The sequence below is a fragment of the Podarcis bocagei genome, assembly GCF_964188305.1.
Source record: "Podarcis bocagei genome assembly, chromosome: 11".
Classification (NCBI taxonomy): domain Eukaryota; kingdom Metazoa; phylum Chordata; class Lepidosauria; order Squamata; family Lacertidae; genus Podarcis; species Podarcis bocagei.
Window position 1 is genome coordinate 2,491,589 of NC_138136.1, and position 18,285 is coordinate 2,509,873.

Sequence of the window (18,285 nt, forward strand, 5' to 3'; positions counted from 1 at the left end):
TTCTTACAGCTGCTACAACATGTGCTGTACTTGTGTGTGACTCACCCACAGTATCAAAGAAAAACTGCTGCTAATGTTGCTTATTTAGTTAATTAAACTGTCTTCATAAACCTTCAAGGAAATTCTCATTTTTTCTACATACTTTAAAAGAAAATAAATGTTATTTAAAGGAGATGCAGGGGAGGTAGACAGTATCAAAGAAATGAATGAAAAACAGATCTTAAATTAGAGCTTAATTTTTGTGTGGACATAACTATTGTAAATGAAACATCAATTTTGCCATCTAAAAATAAGGCAATAAAAATAGAATTCATTTAGGTTTGTGATACACAGCCAAAATTAAGTTTTTACTTTTTAAAAGAAAAATACTGCCATTGTAGTATATAATTATGTTTTCACTTCATTTCACATGTTATCTATTTAGTTGTCACAGGAAGCATAGTAATGACCACTTGTCTGCTGTTAATTACCAACAGCTTGTGTAGATTTGAGATAAAAATCCTTAGCTGCTGTACATTTGTACAGTCCTATTAACCTCGCTGAAAAAGTGATGATTAACTGTGTGATCACATTGTCAAACGATCCATACGAAAATATCTTTCTGTTTGTACACATAATGGGGGGGGGGGTGTAGCCTGCATGTGGGGGCTGAATAATGAGGCAAATTGAGTTGATGTGTAATCCACTCTGGAGGGACCCAGTGTTTCTGTAAAATTCATTCACTTTGGCCAAAAGGGAAGGGAGTTGTAACCATTTTTAAATTCACCATTATAGTGATTATAGTGATTGGGGATCACTTTGTTTTATATAGACATGCTCAGAACCCAGAATACAAATCAAAGCAGAGAGGACACACGACAATGCAGAAACAGATCAGAATTTTGTTAAAATGCACAAATTCAAGGTACACCCCCGATACAGAAACACAGAGGGACTGACATGCACAAATATAATGCTAATTTTAAAAATGGTTGTAACTTACCCTGGGACCTCATATTAAAGGACGGATAAATCTAGATGATGATGATGAATATATTTTTTATATATTTTAACTTCCTACCCCAATCCTTTCAGGTTTGTTAGAGGAGTACTGGACAAGAATGTAAGTAGAATTTCCTTTCCTTTCCCAGAACAGTAACTGGTCATGTTGTACTCCCAGGGCATGCATATTTCTATGTAAATGATAAGATGTTTTCCTATGTAAAAGGTTAGGCTGTATGGTAGGGGTCATTAACATTTTGAATTTTGACAGAGTTTGGGGGATTCTGGTCACAAAATAGCTGCTGTGGGGCAGGGCATAACACAAAATGGGTGCCATGGGGAGCATGGCAAAACACAAAAATCGAGGGACAGCCTACCCCTGACAACTTTAGGCTTACCTGATCCTGACTGTGTAGATCACACAACATTGATTTTTACTGATTTCACACCCACACACACTGATGCTGTTACTGTCTAATAGCAGCAGGGAGAGTTCCTCAGTACCAGGAAAAATACACAAGGTTACAACACTATTCTCCTCATTTCACAGAAATCATTTGGAAGGCACCTGCACATTTTGCCCTATTACTTTCTTTCTAAGAGGGATAGGAGCTTGAAAGAAAGAAAGAGAAAGCCAGGGGAACCCTTACAGGTGCCAAGGTAACCACAGACACTGGTATGGCAATCCTGTCAGAATTCACGTCTCACCCTTGAGCTGAACTAGACATGATGGAGACAGACCCATCTATCTGATCTGTCCCAATCATTTGAAACGGAGAGGGATACAGTGGTACCTCAGTTTTTGATTGTCTTCATTGACAAACGTTTTGGAACTTGAACGCCAAAAACCCAGAAGTAAATGCTTCTGTTTTCAAACATGCCTCAGAAGTCCAACAGCTTCCACTGAGGTACCACTGTATTTTTCTCAATTTTCTCTGTAAATTTGCAGACCGCCCTTTGCGCCTTGGTTTTCAAATGTTTCAGAAGTCAAACAGTTTTCTGGAACGGATTATGTTCGAAAACTGAGGTTCCACTGTAGTTCTGTTTAACCCCACTCCAGACTCATTGCCATTCCTGGAGCCAGGCTGAGGGGAACGTGAAGTCAGAGAGACTGCAAGGAGCTAAGCCATATGTGGATCACGCTCCTTGTAAAGAATGATGGGTTATAGCCTGAATTTGCACATGCTGAGCACTTTGTGCCTGCTAACTGATGTCACTGTTTTGCTAGCTGAAATTGTGGTTTAGCCATAACAGAACATAAACTGTGTGCCTTGGAAAAAGTAATCTGTACAGGATTTATTTGTTCCCATTTTTAATAATTTGCCTAAGAAACAAGCTAAGAATAGGTATATTTAATATGCTGTTATACGCAAATGTCTATTGTCTTTCTTTGACATCTTCCCCAGTATCCAAGGGTTCACCCCATAGTAACGCCCCGCTTTGGACCATCCTGCACAGAGGAACTGCTTAATAGCCTTGGTAAGCTGGCAAGGATTCATGACCTTCATGTGCAGGTACGTTTTTTGCTATCATATTTAGTGAAAATTCATCTATGCAGCAATTTCAAATGACAACTTTTTGGGCTATTCCCCCCCCCCCAAGAAAAAGCTTAACAACTTTTGTGTTCAGATTTTTACTTCTTGAAATATGGCAACCCTACTGTAGCTTAGGAAACACCAACTCTGTTTAGGCCACCAGCCCTGATGTCAGGCCCTGCAGTCATGATATATGCATGGGAAATGGAAAACCCAGTGCAATTCATGCTCATAAGGATCAGCTTCATGCTGAGTAATCCTTCTTATGGCAAGAGATCTGCCCCGGGGAGTTGAAGAGGTAGTTGTCTAAGAAGGCTTAGTTTTTGCTCTGCAATGCACACAAACTTTAGATCAGGAAACAGCAAGAAGCTTTGTATTTAGAGTATTTTTAATGTAATTTCCATGCGACTGTCCCTTACAATGTCCTTCATTTGTCTGACTGTAGAATCAAATGTACTTAAATAGGAATGGGAGCCATTATTTATAACTAGTTCATTATATAATAAAAGTGCAGTGTGGTTAATTATTGCTGGGGGCTCAATCTGGCTTTTTGTGCGGAACTTTTGCCAGCACTCTGAACAGTAATACATTGTGCCAGGACAATAGGTTCTGTTTGCACACCTATTGCAATTTGTAATGCTGTGTGAAATGTGGTTTTTCATGTGTCACAGACCTAATGATTAGTGCCCATGACATCATTTGTAATGATCAACACACACTTCCCATCCAATCCCATTTTATGAACATTTAAACCATTTTGGGGGCTATGCACACTCCACAGAGTCCTTCAAAATGGAACAAAAGCTGTGGTTCTTCATGCTGTATTTGTGAGCAAGAGTGTCTTGTCTGGTGGGATGGAGCCACAGTTGCTGCTGCTTACCAAGTCAGGGAGAGGTGAGGCAGTGGCAAGCTAAGGGTTGCACAGATGCACCGACAGGAGTGCCAGATGGGCTCCCTGCAGATGCCCTCCACACAGACCTGATCTCTGTTGTGGTCAGTAAGCAGCAGCCATTCCACTCCCAGGAGAAAGTTGCCACACCTCTGCCACTCCTGTCTGTGAGCAAGGCCTATTGAACACAGTGGAACTTACTTCTGAGTAAGCATGCACAAAATAGCACTGGAAACAAATCAAGAAGTGCTGAAAGCCATCAATGCTAGTTCGTTCTTCCCTCTTTCCCGTCTTCCCAAAGAACATATCACTATCTTGTGAGCCTTTGACCTCTTCCCCCCTCCTTGATATTTTTTCCAAGGCTATGTGCTCCTGCCACCACACAAATCTCTCTCTAATGAGCCTCTATCTATATAGAGACACAGATACATATATAGATCTATAATATATGCAGTGTGTCATTTCCTTGCAAGCTGGCTACTCCCTTGACTAGAATATCTTTATGTTGTCACCTGGGAAGATAATACGGAAGATGGTATTCATAATTAACAGTGATGTGCTCTGTAGAATCAAAGCCATTACACACTTGTTTGGAGTGGGGAGTTATGGTGTCTTTTTGTTCAAGCTAACCATATATTGAAATGCTGACCGTTGTAATTGAACCCAATTTCTCCTTACAGAGTCACATAAGTGAGAGTGAAGGAGAAATGAAACTCGTAGAAAAATTATTCCCTGCTTATCAAAACTATACAGAGTTATATGATAAAAACAATCTTCTTACAAACAAGGTAGAGTGTTTTTACAGAATACTTAGATATGTTATTGGGGAGGATGCATTTGGTGGGGTTTCTAGCAGACAGAGTCCTGGCTCTCTTATGGCTGCTGCTGCTGCTGCCACCCTCCATTGTGGTGACTGAGTGCTTGCTGCTGCCGCCATGCCCAAGTGCCAGAAGGAGATCTACTTTGGGAAGGGAAGCCGGCCGTCAGGGCGCTTGGCTCCTGTTCCAGGGTGGTGGGCACCAAGAAAAATGAGCATGGGTCCGCCCGCTCCAGCACCAGGAGGCTCTCTTCCCTGAGATCAGGGCCGCAGGCAGCCCTTCTCCCTCTCACTTGCCCCCAATGGTGGGCAGCGTTGAGGCGGGAGCCAGGTTTGTGAGGAGAGAGAGAAGGAGAGAGGGATGCAGCAGTGAAGGGGGGGCACAAGGCCTCTCAGAGGTGAGAGACAGAGAAAGGTGTATGTGCGCCCTTGCTCACTGTTGGGCAGTGTGAGGAGGTGTTTGATGTGTCTCCTCAGCACGGCCGCCGGACTCACCATGCGCCTCTGCTGCCCAGCCTCCCTCTCTCCCCGCCAGCTCTCCTCCACCAGCTGCCTGGGCAAGACCTGGGAGGAGGGTGGCTGCGGCAGGGTGTTGGGTGTGTGGGTTAAGGAGAAGAGTTTGAGGCACCTCTGTCCACTTTGCTTTGGTCACAATGCTCAATAACATAGCCTGAGGCCCCTTATGGGGTGGTGATGGGGAGTCGCAAAGCATCATGGCCACTGGCTGCTTGGAGGGGCGCTTACATGTGTGTGCCTCCTCTTTTTGGCTCTTTAAAATAAGGCAACCCTAGCAAATTCCCACAGATTAAAAAGTGGAGGAACACACACAGACACACAAACAAACAAACAAACAAACAAACAAACAAACAAACAAACACACTTGTCTGCATTTGAATTAAAGCAGTGTGAATCCCCATGTTTTTCAGACAGTTTTCTTTGTGATTGTTTCCCCACAGAAGCACTCTGAAATTAATAAACTTGACTTTGAGGCAAACTTAGGTTTTTCAATTACACTTGTGAGGGAGATTTTTCAAAGACACGCAAGGCATTTTCAGTTGCCTCTGAAAATCTTCAGGGAATATGTCTCATTTGTCTTTGAAATTCTCCCTTTGGATTTTAAGATTTGCATGGCATTTTATTAGCTGACTTAGTGTCAATTAGCAGATTGTATACACAGCATTAATCACATTAATGAGATTCAAATTTAAGCACAATGCTTCTCAATAGAGTCATTAATGAAGAGGGTTTACTACCAAGAGTTTAAAGGCCCTGATATGCTTCCTTTGATTATCTGAGAAACAAACATTACCATACTTTCTATTATAAAGAATAACCTTCATTCAAGGTAGCATGACACAACCACAACAAAAGCCCAATAGACTCAATTTCACTACTTTTCATTCATATTTTAGTTGTTTGGATAAAATTTACTGGGATATATGGGCAGTTGACCTTGGTCATTTGAGAGGTCAGGAAAATAAATATGAACGGTATGAACGACATATAACAGCCCATGGAAGTAGCCGTTCTAGCACGTGATAACCTTTGTAAACACAGGATTTGCACCATTCCTAATTGTGTGAATGATAATACATCTTATTTGGCTCTCTCGAAGAGAGCAAATGAGCTCACAGCAGAGTTATGAGGAATGAACAGAGGCAATAATTCTTCATACCAGGGCCCTGTCTAGGTATTGTCCTCTCTAGGTACAAGTAGAAGCAAAATGATAGTAAAAGTTAAGAATAAAATAAAAATACAAATTACACTGTTTTTGTTTTACTCTTTAGACAATAATGGCTCATGGCTGCCATCTTTCTGATGAAGAACTGCAAGTTTTTAATCTTAAAGGAGCTGCCATTGTACATTGCCCTAATTCAAACATATCGTAAGTAAAATAAGTTAATTCATGTACAGTAGGTAATACCTCATAGAGTTGTGTTTCAGATAATGCTGTGTTTCATATTTGTGTTTTAAAGTTCACCACATTTCAGTGTGGATAGCTTGAAGGTTTAGATAATTTTAACATGGGATGATGGAATCGGCACTGTACCAGCCTCTTCACAGAGAAAATAGATGTTTGCACGTACCCCTTTGAAGGGTCAAAGCAGCCTGTTTCCAGATGTCCCCAAGGCAAATATAAATCTGGGTGCTCTGAAGTGGCCATCTTTTTTACCAGCCCTGTGTCTGTGCCCCTGGCAGTAGAGGCAAAGCACGGGGAGGGCAGGGGGGCGCACATTTGTGGTAGGGCGTAACAGGGTCCAGCAGGTGGACGGAGGCAGCAGGCGAGGAGCCTGTTGCAAGCGGGCTCTGTTTAGCTCCATGTATGCACCCCCATCATGTGCCTCTACCCCAGCTGCCCAGCCCACCAGGGGGTGCAACACTTGCCCTGCCCCAGGCACCAACAACCCACACTATGCCACTGCCCAAAAGTCAACCTGAGGCATGAAAATGAACTGGCATTGGGATGCAGTGAAGGGAAGAGCTGTGAGAAGTTATGGGATTTTCTTACTGATATAGTGAGTGCTGTGTTGAAAGCTACAAGTAGAGCAGTAATCCATGAACCCGCCTGTTTGTTTGCAGCATTAAATTGGGATGGCAGGACTTTCTCTTTGAGACAAGAAGTGAAAAGTTTCAAAAACAGATAGTTTCTCTGAAATGGAGTAGCTGGGAGGCATGCTTGTTGCTGCTGCTGCTGCTGCTGCTGCATTCCTCACTACTGGCAAGAAACATAGTGCCTTAGACCACAACAAGACATATAATGTACTAGGGAGATACCTCTGAAAATGACACCCCAATAATATGCATATAGGGGGAACAGTCATGCTCTGCTGTGTCTTTCACATGATGCAAATTCTCCCACCACCAGCAGCCTTTGATTTACAGTAGATAGATAGAGAATTTATTACGGTCAAAGACCAGCTCACATAACATAACACAATAAAAACAGCGTTCATAAAGATAAAATATACAATTGGAGCAGATTGCAGCAATAGCTCATGAATTAAAATTGAGATATATACATACATCCGTACAACTGAGATTTGGGCTACCATAAAATATTGACCCTGAGGCGCCCCAAAGGACGACTTCAGCATTTCCCTAGTAAGCTATTTTATTCTGTGCCTACAAATCTGGGCGCAGAATCTGGCTACCAGCCAGGTCGTCTTGTAGATTTACAGTACAATAAAGAAAATTCACAATGCGATAACATCACATGGTATGAGTTCCTACTAGGGATGTAAGGAAGCAAGGATTTCCACCCTGTTCTCTGTCACCATCAGCACTGTCTCCATTTGCTACAGTTTAGCTTCCAGCCAAAACTTACATTATTCATTTCTTAATTAATTGTGTAATTAATTTCAAAGCCTTTCGGTGGAAGGAAATGTTAAAAACTATGCAGAAAATAATGTAATTATTTAGATAACATTCATAAATTAAAATAAAGATAGTAAATATTGCTTATATTCACTTGTCTGATTTTTGTTCCTGGCTTGGGATGAGCATGCAAAGTGAGGCATTTTTTGCTCCCATTTCTGACAGAATTCTCTGACATCCTAGTTCCTGCACAAGTATGAATACTGCTCTTTTCTCCACCATAACCTATGTAGGAATGCTCACCATGTGATGTGATGCTATCACATCATGAATTTCCTTGACTGTGCTATTTTTTGTGGTCAACTCTGTAACCTTCAGGTTTTTGGACTATAACTCCCATCATCCCTCACTATTGCTAAAGCTGACCAGAGCTGATGGGAGTTGGGGTCCTAAGCATCTGGAAGGCATTGTGTTGATTACACCTGATTCTTGCATATAACATGCAATACTCCTTTCCATAGTAATAATAATAATAATATCTGTACCCCGCCCTCCACAGCCAGAGCTGGGCGCCATGTAGCTAACATCATAAAACTAACACAGTATACAAATAACATAAGAACATAATAATAATTGTACTGCTATCACTTTTAATACTAAACTTCCCTTCACCAGCAGGACCTGGGGGTTGGTGTTTATGACAATTTAAAATACAGAAAGGGCAAAAGATTTATATGATCTGAAGAAAAACAACAGAATGTCTTTTATAGGAAAAACAGAAAAGAAATACCAAAGCTAATGGATGAACTGAAGAACTGTGAGAAGACAGTAACAGATAAGCCCAGAGACCTAACTACCACACAGAAAATTAAAATCTTACAAACACAACTGGCAATTACAACACAGAATGAAATAGAACAAAAAATAAAAGCCTTAAATAAAAGCAATTCAAACATGCTAATAAACCTGGTGCACTCCTGGCACGGCAGTTATCAAAAGGAAGGAAACCAAATATCATAAACAAAGTCCTAATAGGGGACAGAATAATATCCAACCCTAAAGACATTAGAAGTGAATTTTGGAATTATTACTCCAAAAAAGGTAAAGAAGCCCTGGACGGTTACGTGCGGTGCCTATCTCACTTCAGGCTGAGGGAGCTGGCGTTTGTCCACAGACAGCTTTCTGGGTCATGTGGCCAGCATGATTAAACCGCTTCTGGCACAACGGGACACCGTGATGGAAGCCAGAGCACACGGAAATTAATATTACTTATTAACATTAATCAATATTAATATTTAATATTAATAATTGAATAATTGGAGGTTAATATAGTCATGAAACAAGCTAAGTTAGGAAAATCACTTGGAGCTGATGGTCTTTTTTCAATGTATTATAAAGTCTTCCAAGAAACACTGGCACGACCAATGATAGAGGTAATGAACCCAATTCCACCTTCATGGAAAAAGGCAGGTATAACTTTAATTCCAAAACAAGATAAATAGCTCCATACCCAAAGAACTTCAGGCCAATATCTCCATTAAACAATTATTATAAATTATTTGCAAACATTATGGCTAAGAGAATGATGACGGTATTGAATATGGTAATCCACAAAGACCAAGCCGACTTTTTGCCATCAAGACAAATGAAAAACAGCATCAGAAATATCTTGAATATAATTGAATACATGGAAAAAAGGAGGGAGAAGCAAACAGCAATCCTGTCTCTAGATGCAGAAAAGGCCTTTGATAACATTTTATGGATTTTCATGACAAAGATTCTAGACTATATGGACTTTGGATCAGCCTTTACAAATGCTGTTAAGGCAATATACAGAGAACAAAGAGCAAACATAATTATTAATAAAAAGATCACCAACAATTTTCAAATCAAGAAATGTACAAGACAAGGATGTCCCTTATCTGCATTGCTATTTAATTTGGTATTGGAAGTACCGTATTTTTCGCTCTATAAGACGCACCAGACCACAAGACGCACCTAGTTTTTGGAGGAGGAAAACAAGAAAAAAATATATTCTGAATCTCAGAAGCCAGAACAGCAAGAGGGATCGCTGCGCAGCAAAAGCAGCGATCCCTCTTGCTGTTCTGGCTTCTGGGATAGCTGCGCAGCCTGCACTCGCTCCATAAGACGCACACACATTTCCCCTTACTTTTTAGGAGGGAAAAAGTGAGTCTTATAGAGCAAAAAATACGGTACTTACAAGAAAGATCAGGGAGAAGGAGAGAATAAAAGGCACACAGATTGGACAGAGAATGTATAAAATTAAGGCCTTTGCAGACAACATAGTAATAACGGTAGAGAACCCATCCATAAGTTTACCAATAGCCTTGGAAGCCATCACAACTTTTGGCAATCTAGCGGGATTCTGTATTAATAAAAAGCCAAAGGTTAATTCAGAATAAAAATAATCAAACAGAGGGAGAACTGGAAAATGACCTAGGAATCAAAATGGAAAGAAAAATTAAATACTTAGGAATGTGGATTGTATCCAAAAATCTGAATCTATTTCAAGATAATTATAATAGAGTGTGGACTGAGATAAAAAAGACATTAAAAAATGGAAGTGAATGAATTTGTCTTTTTTGGGCAGGATTCTGTAGTTAAAATGAATGTCTTCTCCAAAATTATATTTTTATTCCAGTCACTACTGGTGATGTTGTTGTTGCTGCTGTTGTTTAGTCGTTTAGTAGTGTCCGACTCTTCGTGACCCCCTGGACCAGAGCACGCCAGGCACTCCTGTCTTCCACTGCCGCCGCAGTTTGGTCAGACTCATGTTTGTAGCCTCAAGGACACCTTCCAACCATCTTGTCCTCTGTCGTCCCCTTCTCCTTGTGCCCTCAATCTTTCCCAACATCAGGGTCTTTTCCAGGGAGTCTTCTCTTCTCATGAGGTGGCCAAAGTACTGGAGTCTCAGCTTCAGGATCTGTCCTTCCAGTGAGCACTCAGGGCTGATTTCCTGAAGAATGGATACGTTTGATCTTCTTGCAGTCCATGGGACTCTCAAGAGTCTCCTCCAGCACCATAATTCAAAAGCATCAATTCTTCGGCGGTCAGCCTTCTTTATGGTCCAACTCTCACTTCCATACATCACTACTGGGAAAACCATAGCTTTAACTATATGGACCTTTGTTGGCAAGGTGATGTCTCTGCTTTTAAGATACTGTCTAGGTTTGCCATCGCCTTTCTCCCAAGGAGCAGGCGTCTTTTAATTTTGTGACTGCTGTCACCATCTGCAGTGATCATGGAGCCCAAGAAAGTAAAATCTCTCACTGCCTCCATTTCTTCCCCTTCTATTTGCCAGGAGGTGATGGGCCCAGTGGCCATGATCTTCTTTTTTTTTATGTTGAGCTTCAGACCATATTTTGCGCTCTCCTCTTTCACCCTCATTAAAAGGTTCTTTAATTCCTCCTCACTTTCTGCCATCAAGGTTGTGTCATCTGCATATCTGAGGTTGTTGATATTTCTTCCGGCAATCTTAATTCCAGCTTGGGATTCATCCAGCCCAGCCTTTCGCATGATGAATTCTGCATATAAGTTAAATAAGCAGGGAGACAATATACAGCCTTGCCGTACTCCTTTCCCAATTTTGAACCAATCAGTTGTTCCATATCCAGTTCTAACTGTAGCTTCTTGTCCCTGTCCCACATAGAGATTGGCACTCCCATTTCTTTAAGAACTTGCCATAGTTTGCTGTGGTCAGCACAGTCAAAGGCTTTTGCATAGTCAATGAAGCAGAAGTAGATGTCTTTCTGGAACTCTCTAGCTTTCTCCATAATCCAGCACATGTTTGCAATTTGGTCTGGTTCCTCTGCCCCTTCGAAATCCAGCTTGCACTTCTGGGAGTTCTCAGTCCACATATTGCTTAAGCCTGCCTTGTAGAATTTTAAGCATAACCTTGCTAGCATGTGAAATGAGTGCAATTGTGCGGTAGTTGGAGCATTCTTTGGCACTGCCCTTCTTTGGGATTGGGATGTAGACTGATCTTTTCCAATCCTCTGGCCACTGCTGAGTTTTCCAAATTTGCTGGCATATTGAGTGTAGCACCTTAACAGCATCATCTTTTAAAATTTCATTTATTTATTTTTTTATAAAATTTTTATTAGGATTTTCTCATTTTTTAAGACAAACACACAAAAACATAAACATACATGTCAACATTACACACAAATAACACATATAATTTTAAATTCTTATTTTCTTAACCACTTTCCCGGACTTCCCCCACCTCCCTTTCTTACATCCCCATTCAGAATTTAGCCCAGCAAGTTCTTTGTACCCAAATTAATCCCTTATTAATATTTTACTTAAATCATCTTAATTAACCAATTTCAAACTTCTATGTTTCATTTTAATACCCAACATCAACCCCTTTTTTCTAAGATCGATCTACATTCCCTTTCACAAAATTCCCAATTATTAAAATACTTACAAAACATCTTAACAAATAAAAACATATACTTGTAACCCTTTGGATTCTAAGGCTCCCCCCCCCTCCCCCGGTTTTGATCCCTAAAAAATTGTCCTTCAATCTAACAGTTCTCAGCCTGGATCTATCACATCCGAGGCCTTTAAGTCTCTTTCAGTCCCTTTCAGCCGGTTTTGTTGACTGTCCTTTATGTTGAACATCCGATCTCGGAGCATCTTTGACCCAAAAGGGTCTATATTTTTTCCAACCAGTCCTCCATATTCAAAGGAAGAGTCCAGATCCTGCTTCTTGTTCTTTCCAAGTCCATATATCCCAAATGTCTCAAACGTTCCAATTTTCACCTTGGTCAAATTTGTAATCCATAAGTCTTCCAGACTCCCCATGGGGAAGAATCCCCACTCTTCATTCTCAATTTCAAACCAAATTTTTGACATCCGAACTTTATCTTCTTTATATTCTGACCTCAGAGGCCTCTGGTTGTCCTTATTCTCTTGCATCATTTCTGCTCCTCCTTCACATTCCTCCAAAACAGCACATATATCTTGGTTCCCAGCTGTAGATTCTTCTTGAGTCAAGTCCACCACTTCAGCAGAGTTGTTTATTTTAAAATTCAAAGTTGTCAGATTCGTAGCCATAACAAAACTCTGCTCTTGCAGCTTTCCCAGGAATTCAAAGACCCTATCCAGCTCTGCTTGTAATTTTCCATCTGCAGCCATTGTAATGTCCCAAATCCCCTCTAGAGGGATTTTGGTTACTAAGTGTTCTTTTTCCAACAAACAAGTTATTTTGTTGTTATTGCCGCTCTAATTTTAAAAGCTTACCGTCCAATGTAACAAAAGTAACCAACCGACACAAGTAACAAAAAGCGGAATTTCCTGACTTTGACAGCTCAGTTGACAGCTGTCAAACTCTGTAGATATCTTCACAGGCTCCCTCACGGGTCGCTCCCGGATCCGGGGGGGGGGGGGTTTACACTTCAACTCTAAAGATCAGTTCTAATCCTCCAGTGATAAACTTATAAGTCCAAATTGTGAAATTAAGAATTTTATCTCAAAAAGAGAAAGACAGTCTCTCGATCTTAGTTGTTTAATTCTTGCTTTAAATTGCCTGCAAGGGGGGGGGGGGGAGGCGGACTTCCTTTTGGCACCTCCCCCGGTCGTACCGAATTCAATTGAAAAGAATTTTTAATTCCAGATTCCAAATTCCGTATTACTCACGGGTTGTTGCATTTTGAGTCCAAATGATCAAGGAAAGAAGTCAGCACTCTCCAGCCATGGCTTGCGGCTTCACTCCGTGGAAGAAGCGGTCTACTCACAGCACCATGCCACTCTCCGCCACCCACTCCGAAGCCTTTAAAAAGGCTTCTTTGTGGGTCGGAGGGGGCGCAAATGGTGCCCGCCGAGTCACCAAGTCCACAGGCATCCGCGCCTGTGGTTTCTAAGGGTCCCCGCGTCGCCGCCGCGGCAGGACCCCTCCTCCACCGAGCTGATTCCCTCCGGAGCTCGGAGGGAATCTGCCATTAGCTGGTCGCACCAACCCGGAAGTCCCATCTTTTAAAATTTTAAATAGTTCAGCTGGAATATCATCACTTCCACTGGCCTTGTTATTAGCAGTGCTTTCTAAGGCCCATTTGACTTCACTCTCCAGGATGTCTGCCTCAAGGTCAGCAACCACACTACCTGGGGTGTATGAGCCATCCATATCTTTCTGGTATAATTCCTCTGTGTATTCTTGCCACCTCTTCTTGATGTCTTCTGCTTCTGTTAGATCCTTACCACTTTTGTCCTTTATTATGGTAATCTTTGTACGAAATGTTCCTTTCATATTTCCAATTTTCTTGAACAGATCTCTGGTTTTTCCCATTCTGTTGTTTTCCTCTATTTCTTTGCATTGCTCGTTTAAGAAGGCCTTCTTGTCTCTCCTTGCTATTTTTTTGAAATCTGCATTCAATTTCCTGTATCTTTCACTATCTCCCTTGCATTCTGTTTGCCTTCTCTCCCCCGCTATTTGTAAGGCCTCATTGGACAGCCACTTTGCTTTCTTGCATTTCCTTTTCATTAGGATGGTTTTTGTTGCTGCCTCCTGTATAATGTTACAAGCCTTCATCCATAGTTCTTCAGGCACTCTGTCCACCAAATCTAAATCCTTGAACCTGTTCCTCACTTCCACTGTGTATTCATAAGGGATTTGATTTAGATTGTATCTTACCGGCCCAGTGGTTTTTCCTACTTTCTTCAGTTTAAGCTTGAATTTTGCTATAAGAAGCTGATGATCTGAGCCACAGTCAGCTCCAGGTCTTGTTTTTGCTGACTGTATAGAGCTTCTCCATCTTTGGCTGCAAAGAATATAATCAATCTGATTTCGATGCTGCCCATCTGGTGATGTCCATGTGTAGAGTCGTCTCTTGTGTTGTTGGAAAAGAGTGTTTGTGATGACCAGCTTGTTCTCTTGGCAGAACTCTATTAGCCTTTGCCCTGCTTCATTTTGAACTCCAAGGCCAAATTTGCCAGTTGTTCCTTTTATCTCTTGATTCCCTACTTTAGCATTCCAATCCCCTATAATGAGAAGAACATCCTTCTTTGGTGTCATTTCTATAAGGTGTTGTAAGTCTTCATAGAATTGGTCAATTTCAATTTCTTCAGCACCAGTGGTTGGTGCATAAACTTGGATTACTGTGATGTTAAAAGGTCTGCCTTGGATTCGTATCGAGGTCATTCTATCATTTTTGAGATTGCATCCCAGTACAGCTTTTGCCACTCTTTTGTTGACTATGAGGGCCACTCCATTTCTTTTACGGGATTCTTGCCCACAGTAGTAGATATGATGGTCATCCGAACTGAATTCGCCCATTCCCGTCCATTTTAGTTCACTGATGCCCAGGATGTCAATATTTATTCTTGCCATCTCATTTTTGACCACATCCAACTTACCCAGGTTCATGGTTCTTACCTTCCAGGTTCCTATGCAATATTTTTCTTTACAGCATTGGACTTTCCTTTCGCTTCCAGGCATATCCGCAACTGAGCGTCCTTTCGGCTTTGGCCCAGCCGCTTCATCAGCTCTGAATCTACTTGTACTTGTCCTCCGCTCTTCCTCAGTAGCATGTTGGATGCCTTCCGGGACTTCCGGTCGGCGCCAGCGCTAATGGCGGTCCTCTTTCCGAGCTCCGGAAAAGGACTGCCCTGCGAGTTCGGGTCTGTCCCGCTACGGCAAGCGGGGGACCCCTAAAATCACGGGCGCGGAAGCCTGTGAACAAGGAGATTCGGTGGGCACCAGGAGCGCCCCCCCCCTTTACCGCAGAAAGAGCCTTTTTAAAGGCTCTGGAACAACATCGGGGGAGCGCGGTGCTGAGAATCGCTACCCAGCCCGCAGGGTGAAGCCGCGTCGCTATTAGTGGAGAGCGCCGATTCCTTCCTGTAAATTTCGGACAGAAAAAACCCGTGAGTAAAACGGAACGTTTATTTGAAATCAAAATTTGGAAATTTGGTTGAAAACGGGGAGGTGAAAATTAAGGAAGTCTGCCCTCCCCCGACTGCATGAAAGTGAAAGCAACGAAGCTTTAAAGCTGCATCCGCAAGAGACATTGCTTTTTGATTAATCAAACCTGACATCTGGACTTTAGATCTCCCCTCTAGCTAGCAGGGCAGAGGGGAGGCAAAAGAGACATTAGTAGCTGCATGATCTAATTATAAGAAAAACTTTCTGCTGTCTCAATAACTTGAAACGGACTGCCTATTAAGACAACAGGGCACTGAACTGACTTTTCCCTGTGAAAGTTACATTGTGACATAAAGTTCCTGGACTGTTTGGCTACTGTATACTGGGAAATTGTGGTAACTTGTATCTACAAGCCTCCTGCTATATTTGATTTAAACTTTCCTCCTTCTTTTTTCGTACTTGGACATTCTCTTTGCCTTTGTATCTGGACATTTTGATTTGCTCCCCCTAGAGGGTAAAGAAAAGGCCGACACAGCTCAGGACAGCGGAATTTTCCATTGGGAAACGGTTCCCGTGGGAAACGACCTTGACATGAGTGGTACACAAGAAGAGATAGCTACAAGAGCCAAGACCAGACAACAACAACAGCACCAGCAACAGCAACAGCAACAAAAGAAGAGAGGCTCGATTACAGGCGTAACTCCTACAGGACCTACAGGAACAACAGGACAAGACAAAGTGACAGCTGTCTCCATGGATGCTGTGACACAAGCCTTACTTAAGATAAACCAATCCCTGGAGACTTTAACAAAGCAGAGCTCAGAAAATACACAAAAACTAACAGAGATTTCAGCAAGACTAGACCGGAATACAGAATCTATAAACAAATTGGTTCAGGAAAATTCTGCAACACGTAAAATTGCGGAAGAAGCGAGAGCTATTGCTGGAGAGACTCAAGAGAACCTAGAACCGATTGCCAAAAAGGTTTATGAGCATGATGCAACTCTGGCTCTCTGGGAACTACAGAGAAAAGAGAGAAATCTGAAATTGAGATTAATTCCAGAGAATGAAGGTGATAATCTCGTGGAGTTTTTAACACAAGAGTTTGCTGACTGCTGAGAGGATTTGGAGGAAGACGAATTTAAAATCACAACAGCGTTCAGACTGGGCAAAAAACAGGACAGAAAGACCCCGAGGGATTGTCTGATTACCTTCAGATCCAAGGAAGAAAGAGACAAAATATTAAGACTACATTTTGAAAAGGCCTTGCAAATTGGAAATTCAGCTGTACAGATTTTTAAAGACATCCCAAAATATATCTTGGATTTGAGAAACTTCTATAAGGATTTGGCTCTTTTGTTAAAGAAAAACTCCATCCGCTTCAGGTGGGAATTTCCACAGGGACTGTCCTTTGATTACAAGGGAAAGAAGGTGAAAATAAAGACTATTCAAGACAAAGAGAAATTCTTGGAAAGAAATCAAGAGGACCTACAGAAGGGAACTGTGGACCCAATTGCAGAACAGAGGAGAGCAATAGACATCTTGAATCTTTCGTTTGGACATATTCCACCACCATCAGAAGAAGAACAACAACAACTTGGAGCTGTTGGAGGAGTGTCAGAAAAATAACAAGATGGCTCTGCAATTCCTTAGTTGGAATTGTAATGGGCTCAATGTGCCTTTGAGGAGACGACAAGTTTTTCACATTCTGAACAGAGAACAACTGGATTTGATATGCCTACAAGAAACCCATATAACCAGAGCTCACAGGAGATTACTTATAAACAAAAGACTAGGACAAGAATTTATCTCATCAGACAAAGTTAAAAAAAGAGGAGTTGTGATATATGTTGTTACGGTAAAATCTGGGTGCGTGAGTGCACAGCCACCCAGCTCGTCGGACAGAGTCCGCGGGTCCTTGCGGAGAAGAAAGGAGCTCAGCCGGACACAGGAGCAAAGTACAAAGATCCGAGTTTATTGCGCAACAGGTTCAAAATGGCATTGAACCCCGAGAATGGGGCGACATAAACTTTTAAAAGTTCCCTCCGACTCCCAGAATACACTGCGAGAAACGTCATGAATACATTATGGAAAGGTTGGGTTTCACGGGTTACATCATGAATATATTTAAGAAAGGTGGGGTTACATTAATTAACATTTGAGATAAGGGAGGGGAAATATGCAGAGTGAGAGATATACATAGATAAACATTTATTGAGTACCGGTGGTGGCAAGACAATGGGCCAGAGATATGCATCGTCTGCCACCTAATATTGCCCGGAGGAAGGGTTAGGCGAAGCGATCCGACAGGATTAAGAAGTTCCTGTGTACGTGTCCTGTCGCTTCGGGGTTTATGGAGGTAGGGGTCACATCATGGAGTCCAAAGGGAGCTGAGTTGAATGACACCAAGAGCAAGGAAATCGGAGTTACGGTTGATTTTATATCAATTTCTAAAGGTTCCTATGCTTTCCGACCTATTCCGTACCGTTGAACAAGATCGGAAACAGAACGGATATATTGTAGCAAGAATGGATACATTGTAACAGGATTTTGACAGTTTTACGAGGTCTCTGGTTTCGGATCCATTGTTCTCGCAGTGGGGGGCCGTCAGCAGCTTGTCAGGAGTGAAATGAGGCGTGCAGTAGCTCCCTGAGCTAGCTCCTGCAGGGCGAATGCATGGCTGTGATTGGCTAAAGCGCGGCCATAGGAATAAGCGGAGAAGAGAAACACTCGGTCTACTCGTTCTAAATATTGAGCGCAGATAGGCATAGGAAAAGATAGGGAATATATGTATATTCGAGCTTATTTCGCTCGGGAAAGGGTCTGGGGAAAGTGTGGTGCTTGTGCAACGGTGAAGGGGTTT

The 18,285-nt window shown here is 41.9% G+C and overlaps 1 protein-coding gene across 3 annotated transcripts in view; it reads left to right on the forward strand.

Annotated features, from left to right (window-relative positions):
* GDA (guanine deaminase) overlaps window positions 1-18,285 on the forward strand; it is a 57,250-nt gene that overhangs the window by 22,374 nt on the left and 16,591 nt on the right. For all 3 annotated transcript variants that reach the window (XR_014013125.1, XM_081213789.1, XM_081213790.1), the window contains exons 6-9: window positions 1,075-1,102; window positions 2,388-2,495; window positions 4,086-4,193; window positions 6,010-6,107. Coding sequence is in view for 2 of the 3 variants with exons in the window: in XM_081213789.1 (XP_081069915.1) it covers window positions 1,075-1,102; window positions 2,388-2,495; window positions 4,086-4,193; window positions 6,010-6,107 (342 nt within the window). In the remaining variant the exon portion in view is untranslated. The remainder of the gene's footprint in view (window positions 1-1,074; window positions 1,103-2,387; window positions 2,496-4,085; window positions 4,194-6,009; window positions 6,108-18,285) is intronic.